The following is a 12607-nucleotide window of genomic DNA, read 5'->3' as shown; positions in this document are numbered from 1 at the left end:
GGCAACATATTAATTCCCAAGCAATAACTCAGATGCCCATTAAACATTCTCATTAGGAAATATGGCATCTCACCAACACTGTCTTATAAATCATTATTGTCTTTATATAAACATTTTAATTTTTTTTCTCAGCAATCATTAATATTGTATTATCAGACATCAAGAAGTTCAGATGTTTAGCTGATCTCAGTTGACTTAATGATAGAACAGTTTCCCTGCTTCTAGCTTGCTATATAAATGCACTATAGGAAGAATAGTTTCATCAGTGAAAAATCTATGAAAGGAGCTATTTTTAAGGGGGATAAAGGCAAATTCCTTAACATGATCAGCAAACTGTATATTAAAGTTAAAATTTAAGAGTTAAAATATAATTCTAATAAAAAAGGGTTGCAATAGAGAATTGCAAAATAAAAGGAACAATACATTTATAAGCTCCCCAGTCAGTAGTCTTTAAAATCACAGTGCATGTAAAATCCACATAAACATTTGTCTCAAATGAAAAAAGGTAAAATCTGAATAAACTTTATAAAATTCACAAAAAAGCACAACATAACATAACATTCTGGTTATAGTTGTTCTCTTGTTAGTAACGGATATTTCCGTAATTTGGATCTTCAGGCGTTAAGTCGACTAGAAAATCATTTAAACATTAAATAAACCCAATTAACTGGTTTTGCTTCTAGTAAGGATTAATTATATCTTAGTTTGGATCAAGTACAGAGTACTTTTTTATTATTACAGAAAAAAAAGAAAATCATAACGTATCCCATACCTAGACATTCTGATTAGAGCCTGTTCTTGAACTGGATTTTTCAACAAAACTTCAAATGAATTTACACTGTCACACTGGATTACATATTGATATATGAAAATTAGTGAGTGGTCTTTTTAAAGTATATGGCCTGCACACATTTAAAATGGTTTCCAAAACCTCAAACAAAATAAGGCATGACAGAACAAAAGCAATTACTGTAGGAAAACACAACTCAGCACAGAAATCCCAATGTGTACGAGAAGTACAACATAAATAATGAAAAACTATTTGTAGTTATCAGTATCCCATTAATCTATAGATAAAACAATAGTATACTTTATTACCCCATAAAAGCATTATAATATTAATAAAGCATAATAAATTACTATGTAACATGCAATTCTCTTTCTTCAAACAATATGGCAAAAGAAAATGCAGAAATACTGTTCTTGATAATATAACAATGAGGGCTCTGCATTCAAAGCACTTGGGGATATTTGATATCTTGGAAAAATCAACATGTTAATTGACAACTGGGGGGGCTGGATTCCAGAGGCAGAAGGAGGAAAAACTTTCACCTAAATAATAGGTTCTGTACTAGTAATCAGTGGCTGGGTGCCAGAAAGGTCACGGTGAATTTTATGTTGAAGTGACCCAGGTACCCAACGCAACTCATGTGAACAGGCCTGAATTTAATGAGGGAGGGGAGTGCACAGCTAATGAGTTTCCTAAATAAGCTGCACTTTACTTTAGCAATGTGAGTGATTTAGATCTACCCACCTACAATCGATTGTGTGATCCACTCCTTTTATTAAACTGAAAATTTGCAATGGAGTTGCCAGGAGTGCGTAATTATATTGGAGGTTTGACACCCTGGGTCAGAGAAAAAATACAAATCCCTTATGCTTGGAGGGGATATAGGCTCTATTTTGCCTCAGACTGCCTCCTACAACAGATGTTGATCTGTAGTAGAGCTTTCCTGTATTCCACTATAGGGGGATGCAGAATGAAATGCAATATGTACTTTTCAATAAAGTTGTAATCACTCAGGGAAATGTCAAACACAGGTAAAACTCATCAAGTTGCCCAAGGCAAGCCACAAGCAGGATCCTTATACCCCTAGGGGTGTAGGGTGGAGTTGCCTTGAGAAAGGTCCCTGAGTGGACCGAAACGTCACGTTGGCTGTAACTGCACATATCTAAATACAATTTTTTCACTGAAACCCCTGGAGTTGCTGGTCATTTGAACAGTGTATGAATTTTTTACCGTGCACCCGGGTAATCGATGAGAAACAGTGTGCCACCCAGACGAACATGGATATATATATATATATATATAGCACTCATGAAAATGGCATAAATGATGCCTGGGTGCAGTCCTTGTGGAAATTAGGATGTAGAGTAAGAACTGAAGATCGCACTCGCAGGTCTTATGAACGAAAAGTATCAATTTATTCAGTGCACTGAATAAATTGATACTTTTCGTTCATAAGACCTGCGCGCGAGAGAGATCTCTCTCTCTCTCTCTCTCTGGATCCCAACTAAGATATAATTAATCCTTATTGAAAGCAAAACTAGCCTATTGGATTTATTTAATGTTAACATGATTTTCTAGTAGACTTGACGTATGAAATCCAAATTATAGAAAGATCCAGAATGCTTGGGATCTGGGGTTTTCCGAATCCCAAGCATTCTGGATAACAGTTCCCATACCTGTAATTTAAAAACTGTGATGCTGGGCATTGGTAAATACCATCCATCTGCATATTGGGCCAGAAAAATGAAAAAACTCATGTGCCTTTTACTTTTATTCTCCAGCACTAGCATATTTAAGAAAAAAAACTTGGGCAACGATAGTTGCGGGTGTGTTTTGGCGTTACAAGGTCACAAGGAAATAAATATCACCAGTTTCCAGTCATATGCAACATGGCTGAAAATCTTCACTTTTTTTTAATAAACTGGAAAAAAATATAATAAAGTTTCTTAAAACCCTCCTAGACAATTACCATTGGCTTTTATAGAAACTCAGCAGCGTTCACTTCTCATACATATTTGTGCATTTTGTTCTTTACTAAATCAAAACAATTTGAGTTTTAAAACACTATTCTTGAGTATATTTGTATACTTGTATATTTGATCACATTTGTTTGGGTTGTGTTTTCTCATATGCAATCTCGGATAATAATAAATCATCCCCTTTGGTTTCAAACTCCCCACATCTCACCTTGACAGATCTCAGCAACCAGGGGCGCTTTGCCAATGAGGCGACTTGAGACTGTCGCCTTAGGCGGCAGCGCCCCACTAGGTACCAGAGGCGGCCGCTCCTGGTACTTTAAGAGCCGAATTTGCCATTTTCAAACCGGAAATTTGGCTCTTCTAGCGCAGAACGCGCAGTTAGGCTCTCTGCGCTAGTGCACTGGCCCTCTCTGCTGCCCTGGTGGACCCCCCCGACCCCATCAGGCGCAAAAAGGTAAGCACACGGGGAGGGGGGACAGCAGCAACTGCTACTGCCTCGGCCGGCGGAGGGGCCAGGATCGTCCCTGTCAGCAACTCGGCATTCATTGCAATTCCTTGATTGAAATAAGCATAGATCATTTAAGGAGAGACTATACTGAAATACTCTGATTACCTGGCAAGATGGTAAACACATAGCTCACACTGAAAGCAGTATAAGAACCTGTAACTGCTAATTCTATGTCAAGATAATTATAGCCTGTCAAAGACATTCAATATACTTGTCTTAGTGACAGGTATTATAAATCAATGTAAATGCTTAATAATTGAAAAATAAAAAGTTGGCACTCATTGCTTGGTTATATGCCACATTTTTTAATTCAGTTCACAAGACTAAAAGGTCAATCCAAAGAATTGGCAGAAAAAGTGATAAACAGTACAAAATGCAGCTTTAAAATGGTCAAATTCGTACTTTTATACAAACGATGACTGGTACTAATTTAGAATATTATGGAGCAGAAGAATATAAAACAGATATGTATCAGCTTGATATATTATTTAATAATAATATATTAATTAATATGATATGACAGTTAATTAGAAGAGTTGAAAATTATAAGTTTGTTGTTATGGAATTTATGGTTACTTCTCTAAATTCATTTTCACACCTTTTTAAAAAAAATATCAGGAAAGTCTAACACATATCATCTATTGGCACCTTAACAGGCAGTAGGAAAATACTGTCCTGCCAGCCCTATAGATTGTAGTCAGTTCTTTCTTGAAAGATAATTCAGTCCAGACCCTTCTCAATACAGTGGCAGGTCCAAAAGTGAACAAACCATGTTGGTCAATTAGTCTGCTACTTTAATGACACATTGCAAGACAAACAAAAACAATGATATTGCATATACAGTATAAATGTTATCTAATCCTGGATTTCAAGTTACAAATAGTATAAACCTACCTATTGTACCCTACATATCTTAACACAAGCAAATAAACCATACATAATATATTGAGCATTATAATTTATTTGGTAGGACTTTCATATAGCTAAACTACTGGCAAAGTAGGAACATGTTATATTGCCATAACAAGAATCTAGCTTTAGGAGTCTTTGTTTTCAAAAATTCCAGCTTGGAAATAGGAGGGTTTGGTTCACAAAAAAAAAGTCTAGAAAATACTCTAACTCCATGCCACCCCTGCCCCCACCCACAGAATAAATTTAGAGCTGCTGAATACAGGCCATAACGTACATAACTATTATAAACTTGTTTAAAAGCCTCAGCTGTCAATCATATATTGCTTGCTCCTCCTCTATGCCTTAGGCATAAAGGCGGAGCAGGCAATCACTTTCAATTCAGCACTTCCAAGATGTCACTGTCCTCCTCAATTTCCCCTCCCTCCTCACCATCTATTTGTGTAGCCAGTGCTTGGGCATAGCTATCAGTTTCCCCATTCTGGCTCATAAATCACACGATTTTGGAGTGATGCAAAGCGTGCCTTAATAACAGTGTCCACAAAATGGCAGCTGCCTTCTTGATTTTATTGTGTAGTCTAAAGACTAAAGGAAACAAGATTTAAATAATTTATATAGTGTAAGTGAAGTTTCTTTTGCTTGATTGACAAAATAAAAAAATATTTGGAATTACTTATTGGGGTGACAGTTCCCCTTTAAATTACCAGTATGGGTCACATTTCCCCTGATAGTAACTAATCGCAACCTATCAGTGATTAACTTTGTTCAACTAGCTGAAGGTAGAACAATGAAAACAAAAATGTGGTTGCCATGGGTTACTGGTGCAAAATTTGCCAACTATTTCTAAATGAGCTTGATTTTGTGTCAATTTCATGTGTCGTGTTCACATTGTTGATTGGGTTCTTTTGACCTTTAATCCAATGTTCAAATTTCCAACTTCTGATAAGTCCCTTTAAATTGTATCAAATGTAAAAAACTATTTTATGTGGAGCCAGGTTTTAATGCCAGCAATTTCACTCCATCTGTATTCCTACTGTACTGGACATTCTCTGATCAGTTAAACTATACATTATTAATTAACAACTAAAATGACAGCACATAAAGCCCATCTGGCACATCTTGCTTTTCTAATTTGCATAGCTGCGGAAAAATGTTCAACTCCATTTGATTCCTGTCTTCTGGCCTAATTCAGAAGACAAATGTCTACCAAAAGCATTTGGGAATTGCTTCACCTCAGGAGCGCTTTCATCATCCTGCTTACATTCCTTAGATAACTACATTGTAAAACTGTAAAACTGTAAGTCTGTAGTTTTTATTTCTGTGAGGAAGTAAAAAAAATATTTAGGAACTCATAATTTGACTCATCTGATATACATTTGACATACATTTAGTGATGCTTAAGTCTACAATTAATATCATGGTGGGACTTCAATTATTGACTTGGTTAACTGAAAATGATTACTAATGTAGAGATCATGGCTATGTTAGGCAGCCTTTTCATGCAAAGCATGGCTGTACAGCAAAAATACGGATATTAATAGGATCACACTGAAACTGCAACATTTTGCAGTAAAAAAAGCCTGTCACCATTTGCACCAGTTTGAATGAAAAATGATCGCTGTGGACTAGGTTATAACTGACATGATGTTCCCTTAGAGCACAGCAACGGTCAAACTTACACATTGCCTTTAAGGAGAATTCAACCCCCCAACTATTAAAAACCCTACCCCCTACCCTACATAGTCCCCCCTCCATGCTCCCCCCGCACAGGTGTAAATGCCCCTAATCCTGTAAGTACCCCTCGTTGCAGATTTAGCGCAACAGAGCTCATAGGTGCCATTTTCTTCTCTTCGGTCTTCTTCAGAAAGTAAGCGATGTATCGGTGCATGCAGTCTTCTGCTTCATGATAACTGCGCATGCGCCAAAAATTACGAAAATTGCCGAAGCTAAGGAAGAAGACCCTACGATTACCGAAGCGCTGGAAGATGGCGTGAGCTCTGCTGTGCCGACTCTGCAATGAGGGGTAATTACAGGATTAGGGGCATTTATAGATGTTAACACCTATGCGGGGGGGGGAGCAGGGAGGGGGGACTATGTAGGGTAGGGGTTTTTATTAGTTGGGGGGGTTGAATTTTCCTTTAACAAGTTCAGCAGTCATGACTTTGCAATTAATTAAATTCTGAAGTTTTGAACATTTATGAAGTGTAAAGCTGCTGACCAAAGTGACTTTCCTGAATCAAAAAAAAGTTACCATCCTCCTACAACTAATTTAAAATATAAGCAAAACAATACCATAAGGAGAGGACAAGATACTTTTACCAGGCAACGAAGAGCTGACAAGAAAAAAAATGGGAACCAAACTTTACAGGGCAGGTTTGTCAAAGTGTGAATTTAGAACTCACCACAGAGAAACTCACTTACTTTCTATTCATTCCTATGGGATTTTTGAAAGCATATTTATCAAATGGTGAACTCCATTGATATTTACAATGCTATAAATCCCATAGGAATGAATAGAAATTGGGCGAGTTTCTCTGTGGTGAGTTCTAAATTCACACTTTGACAAATCTGTCCCTCTGTAAGTAGAATGGAGACCTATCCACTCAACCCAAAATTCTCTACTTGATATTCTCCCACATTCTAAATCCAGGTTAATTTTAAAAAAAAACCCTCTCTGATTTGAAACAGTTACATATGAAAGGAAAATGTAACAGAACTATGAAGTACAATAACATTTCAATCCCTGTAGGAAAAGGTGATTTTGGTCAGTTCCTATAGACATGTATAAGAACAGTGAAATATTAAAAAATGGTAATTTGTTTCTTTGCAACTGAATACCTAATAGGATATGTACTATAAATTGTTCTTTCATAACTCAGTTGAGCTCTAGTGGTTTATAGCAGCAACTATACAGAAAAGAATAGTATCATTATGTTTGGTTTGTTCTATTAAGCTTATTTGAAGTTAGCATGATCTCCAGATATACTCATTTCCTCTCCCTCTTGCTGATATTCAAGCTTCAGATTAAGTGCAATTTCCTTGTATTAAGCAGAAATCACAAATGATACAGACAAGGTTATCTATTTACTGTCCCAACAAACCATGGAAATAGCTAGAAATCCTTACCATCCATGCAGTTACAAAGTCTCCCATCCAAGTTCCCACTGCTGCTACTTTCATGAAGCTTTCGTTTCTGATATCCATATATTCATTTATAATGTATATGCTGCAAAAAAAACAAATTTCATTGTTTCAGTGTGAACCAAATGGTAATACTTAAATCATAAGCAGGTACAATACGTAGTTTTATTAAAATATCTTCAAAGCAAACCTATGGGATTTTACAGCCATGAGATTAGAATAGTATATGCAATATCATGGAAATGCAAGAAAAATCATTAAATATGTGGCCATTTTCCCCACACATTCAAGGACATCTAAATCTTCTAAAGCATTTGATACAGTACCGCCCAGAATGTTACTGGTTGGATTCAGAAAAATTGGCCTGGAACATGTTAATTGTACTTGGATAGAGAACTAATTGAAAGATGGATTACAATGAATGGTAATAAATGGAGCATTTTTTGGTTGGGCCAGGGTTAGATTTGTACTATAGAGGCCTGTCCTTGGTCCATTGCTTTTAAAGTTATTCATAATTAACCCTGAGGTTGGTCTGAAAATGCCAACCATATGTGTTTATTGATTATACTAATCTGGCAAAAAAAGGTTTCATGCAGCAAGTCTCCATTTTAGTAATCTTATTAAATCAGAGGACTTTGCAGAAAACTGGCAAATTACATTCACGATTGACAAATGCATGTTAATGCTTTTAAGCAAATGCAACATGCTATATGAAAGTGTGTTGTGCCTCTTTAATTAAGAAGGATAAGCAAATCTCTTTTATTTCATTTAATGTCAAGAAGCTGATTAACTACCCATATGCAACAATGAGCAGGTACAGTGGAGTATATAAGCACTGCGGCTCCTTCAAATTACCTGCTGATGTAGGCCAAAGGCAGTTGGAGCCCCATAAGCCATAATGGAACTAAATACACAATTCATAAGCCCTCTCATAAGTTCTGCGGACTAAAGCCTTCTGAAAACAGAAGGTATTTGCTTGCCTCGTGTCATTTACATAGCACTGCCTTATTGCCAAAAATGAGAGTTTGACTCTCACAAAAGACATTATGGGTGGAGACATGCAAATCACTCCTTTATGTCCCATCTAACAAGATTGAAACAGGCTGTCGGCAAGTTTGAATACATGGCTCTGAACTATTAGGCTGTATATGTGTTATAAAACCAGCTGTTCTGGATGTATAGCTGGCCAAAGGGACATAAAGGAGTGATTTGTATGTCTCCACCCATAATGTAATATGGGAGGGTTAAACTCGAACTTTTGGTATTAAGGCAGTGCTATGTATATGGCAATAGGCAAGTACAATAAAGTCCTTCTGTTTTCAGTAGGCTTTACACTGCATGTCTAGCACTTGAAGGGCTTTTTGGATCCTGTTAGCACATCACCCTAACCAGTTTCGGTTATCTGCCTTATAAATTCTGAAACTGACCTTCATCCAGTTGTCATGTAGTAAAGGTTATGTGTAGCATGGAGACATACTTGGATAGTTTATTGTCAGTGAGTTATAAAAAAAGAACATATTCTTATGATTTATGGGAGACAGGATTCTTCGGAACATGAAAACCCCCTTTATTGAGTAAAACAGTGAAAAGGATAGAAAACCCCACTCCCTCCGGGGGGACATCAGAAGTGTATACTTGACATTGCTCCACAAATGTGTTATCAATAAACTCTCTTAAAGCAACATCAAGTTCTCTGTATCTAAGGGGTCCAGTGAAATCTCCATGCCAGTTTTCTATTAAGCGTTTTCTTAACAGACTGGGGTGGGTGATCCTACTCTGGTGTGGGTCAAAACATGAATGGCCACAGTCACCATCAAAAAGCAACAGGTTAAAGAGCCAAAGAGACAAACCGAGAAGAAAGAGCAAAAGAAAGTAATAGCTGGAAAACAAAAAATATAGATATTGGCATGCTGGATATGAAGATTGTACTAACAAGGGCCTATTAAAGCACATAAAAGAAATTCAGAATTGGACAAAATAGCAGTAATGGGGCTTCACCGGGGAAAAGGATGTTGGCGGCATGTAAGTGATGATAAACAAGGCAAAGAATGAAGAACAAGAAGACTAAAAACAAAGCAAAAGCATTGATTAAATTGAGCAGAATGATAGGAGCTAAGGGTGGAGACATCTGCACAAATGGTTAATGCTGAACAGGCAAGTAAAATGTAAAACAAAAAGGCATACATCCCAAGTAAAATGGTATACTGTGCATATATTAATTTCCTTACATTCTGAATTATGCATTAAACTCAAACAGCTTCATTACCGATCAAAACACAAGTGTATTAGAGAAACAAAAAAAAAATCAAAACCTCAAGTATAACTCAATGAAATTAAAAAAAATACTGATAATGCAATGCTCTTTTAAAAATAAACATTTGTCATTAATGCAATATATGAAGATAACAACAAACATGTAGTTCCAGCAATAAAATCCATTGAGTCAAAAAAAGGTAAAATCCTAGGAAAATATTACTACAACATATGTTACAAATAAAATAATGAGGAAATCATCCCAGCAAAATAGATTGTGTTCTCTTTGAAAAAGAGATGGGAGGAAAATAAGGATTACGGAGCACAACAGCAAACTTTTCAGCAAGTTCTAAATGGCTTTAGGGATGCTACTTCCATTGTGGTGCCTGGTTTGGAGATTGCATGCGGAGCATAAACACTGCATAGGGTATCTCTGATAAATGTGTCAATTCATCAAGTCTGAAGCTGGTATGCTACATATTGTAAATGTACCTCTATACTGATTCATTGTTATGGCCATGGCCGGAACTAGGGTTAGGCAGCAGAGGTACATTCTTAGAGCACAACAATGTGCAGGAGAGATACACAATAATCAGCATCAGGTTTTTATAAATAAACAAAATGTTCAGACTTGCCTTATTTTATTCAATTGTTACTATCCTCTCCCAGCAAGATTAGGTGACTACAGCTGGATCTAGGGTGTATAATTTTGTTTTTCATTAGGAGACTGAGTCTGGATTGTGAGGGTGTGGGACTACGGGTGATTCAACATCACGATTTTTTAATCACGTAAGCTTACAAAATGTGCAGTGAACTTATCTGTTAGACATAATCTCATGGCCTCTCTGCTATAATGATGCGGATCTCTATTGTTTTTTATTCTATGTTACTCAGGTCTATCTCCTATTGATGTGAAATTTGATGTTTGATTATCTCTGCGCTTTGTGCATTAGAACTGTTTTATTATGTGATGGAACATGTTAAAACCCAATAAAAATCTAAGTTACAAAAGAATTCAGTTTCCTCAGGCCCGGATTTGTGAAAAGGCTACCTAGGACCGGGCCTAGGGCGGCAGGATTTGAGGGGGACGGCATGCTGCCCAACCACACCCTCATTGGTTCAAGAACACTGGGGATGTGCTGGAGATACAATCATTTCTTAAATTCCCAGTACTCCAATCCCCATTACTCCGGTGGGCCTAGGGGCACCCGTTATGTAAATCTGGCCCTGAGTTTCCTAAATCTGTTTCTTACATAGAAACTGTTATTGGTGATTATACAAGGTCAACAAGCTGAACTGCTGTAAGTCTGCTTTTCTTGAAAGCAAATACAATTCCAATGTAAATGTTCCTAAAGTAAGAAGAATTGTAGTTCTGTTACAATGCCTATTTTAAATGCTAATGACTGGAATGACTTCATCTATTATACAGAAAATATCATGTCCAAAATAATGTTCCTACATTTATCATTGCATACACTGTAACCCATTCCAAATGAAGCAATACATTGCAGAGACTTATGGGTTTAGATATGTATGTTGCATTATTGTCTAGTAAATACAAGTTTGGATGCTTGAACTGTATTGGAATACATACTGTAAATCTTTTGTAAACACAATACAGAGTAGGCTTTTTTTTCTGGTCAGTAACTGCTAACCCCTATTAAACGTTTATTTTTCCAGCCCTGACTTAAATGTAATATGCATATCATGTTAATCAGTAAAGGATTGACAATCTTAATTGCACGGGAATTTGCGACTGCCACTAAGTTTCTGGTCAATAGTAATTTGGCTGAATCCCAGCACTTTTTGCAAGATTAGCATTAGACCAAATGAAATCCTTTTAAGCAGGAAAACAAATGTCTGCCTGAAACTGGAGAATCTAGAACAACAACTATGTAAATGATTTTCATGCAGTAACAGACATGCATAAAGGAAGAAACTTTTTTTTAAATTAAATCAAAGTTCTTTCAGGCATTGTGCAAAGGTATGCATTAAATACACCAATTATTGGTAAATAATCTGCATTTCAAAGTCCTTCAAAGTCCTTCAAAGTGAGTTATGAGTTACTGGGGCAGGGCCCATTGACTAATATACATGCAGGTACGCCATGCCTATCATCAAGTCAACCCCTTTAATATAAGCAAACCACCATTTTTGACATCAACATCACATATCTGATTACTAAAATGCAGGATCCTTACCAGATTACTACTGCACACTTTCAGCGTAAAGATCCCTTTTGCCTTTTCCTTTATTTATTTTTTCCTTTTAAGTTTTTAATTTTCACCTATTTGTTTTATTTTAAAGTAATTGTGATGACATTTAACAAATAAAGGTTAAGATCATGAAAAAAACAAAACAAAAAAAAAAAACACAACTACAACTTTGCATTGTGCCAGTAAAAGTCTCAATGTAAAAAACAGCAATACATTATTCTTAATTTAGCAGTGTCTCCTATACTATAAAGTCACATTATGATATAAATGGCCTAATAGCATATTCAGGATAACCAAGATTGCACAAGAAATTTAGCTGTCCGTTAAAAGTATACTTACTACTGTAGTTTAAGTTTAATGGGGTGCTTAAATCTATCAAGCCATTGCATAAAATAAATGTTCTACTAGCACTAAGTGCACAACAAGCATGAATATGTAATGGACAGAGCAGCATGATGAAATTCTATAAAAACAATGTTTTAGTACAGTATGCACATGTATTTTCCATGGCAAATGACAAATGACAAATAACAGAAAAACAGATGAATATATCTAAGCAAAACTGTTTCTATAGGAATGGATTCACTAGTAAGATTCAGTGCAATATAAACCATTTTTCTTGCATTTGCTCATCTGTAGTTGTATACGTGGTTAATGATATTACCTCAGGAAACATTGTAAAATATTAGATGAGGTTGAAAACAGACAATACGTTCAAGTTCAACTTTTTTGCCTGAGTGACTAGAGGCTAAAAGATAGATTACAAAGAGTGTGGTAAATGGAACATTTTATAATTGGACCAATGTTTTGT

General features: G+C 36.2%; 1 protein-coding gene across 2 annotated transcripts in view; it reads right to left on the bottom strand.

Annotated features, from left to right (window-relative positions):
- Positions 1–12607, bottom strand: part of tmem117.S (transmembrane protein 117 S homeolog) — a 75835-nt gene that overhangs the window by 41999 nt on the left and 21229 nt on the right. For both annotated transcript variants that reach the window (XM_018254485.2, NM_001096969.1), the window contains exon 4: positions 7313–7412. In XM_018254485.2, the coding sequence (XP_018109974.1) occupies positions 7313–7412 (100 nt within the window). The remainder of the gene's footprint in view (positions 1–7312; positions 7413–12607) is intronic.

This window comes from Xenopus laevis, chromosome 3S (genome assembly GCF_017654675.1).
Source record: "Xenopus laevis strain J_2021 chromosome 3S, Xenopus_laevis_v10.1, whole genome shotgun sequence".
NCBI lineage: Eukaryota > Metazoa > Chordata > Amphibia > Anura > Pipidae > Xenopus > Xenopus laevis.
Note: the sequence above shows the minus strand (reverse complement) of the source record. Positions and strands in the feature narration are given on the sequence as shown.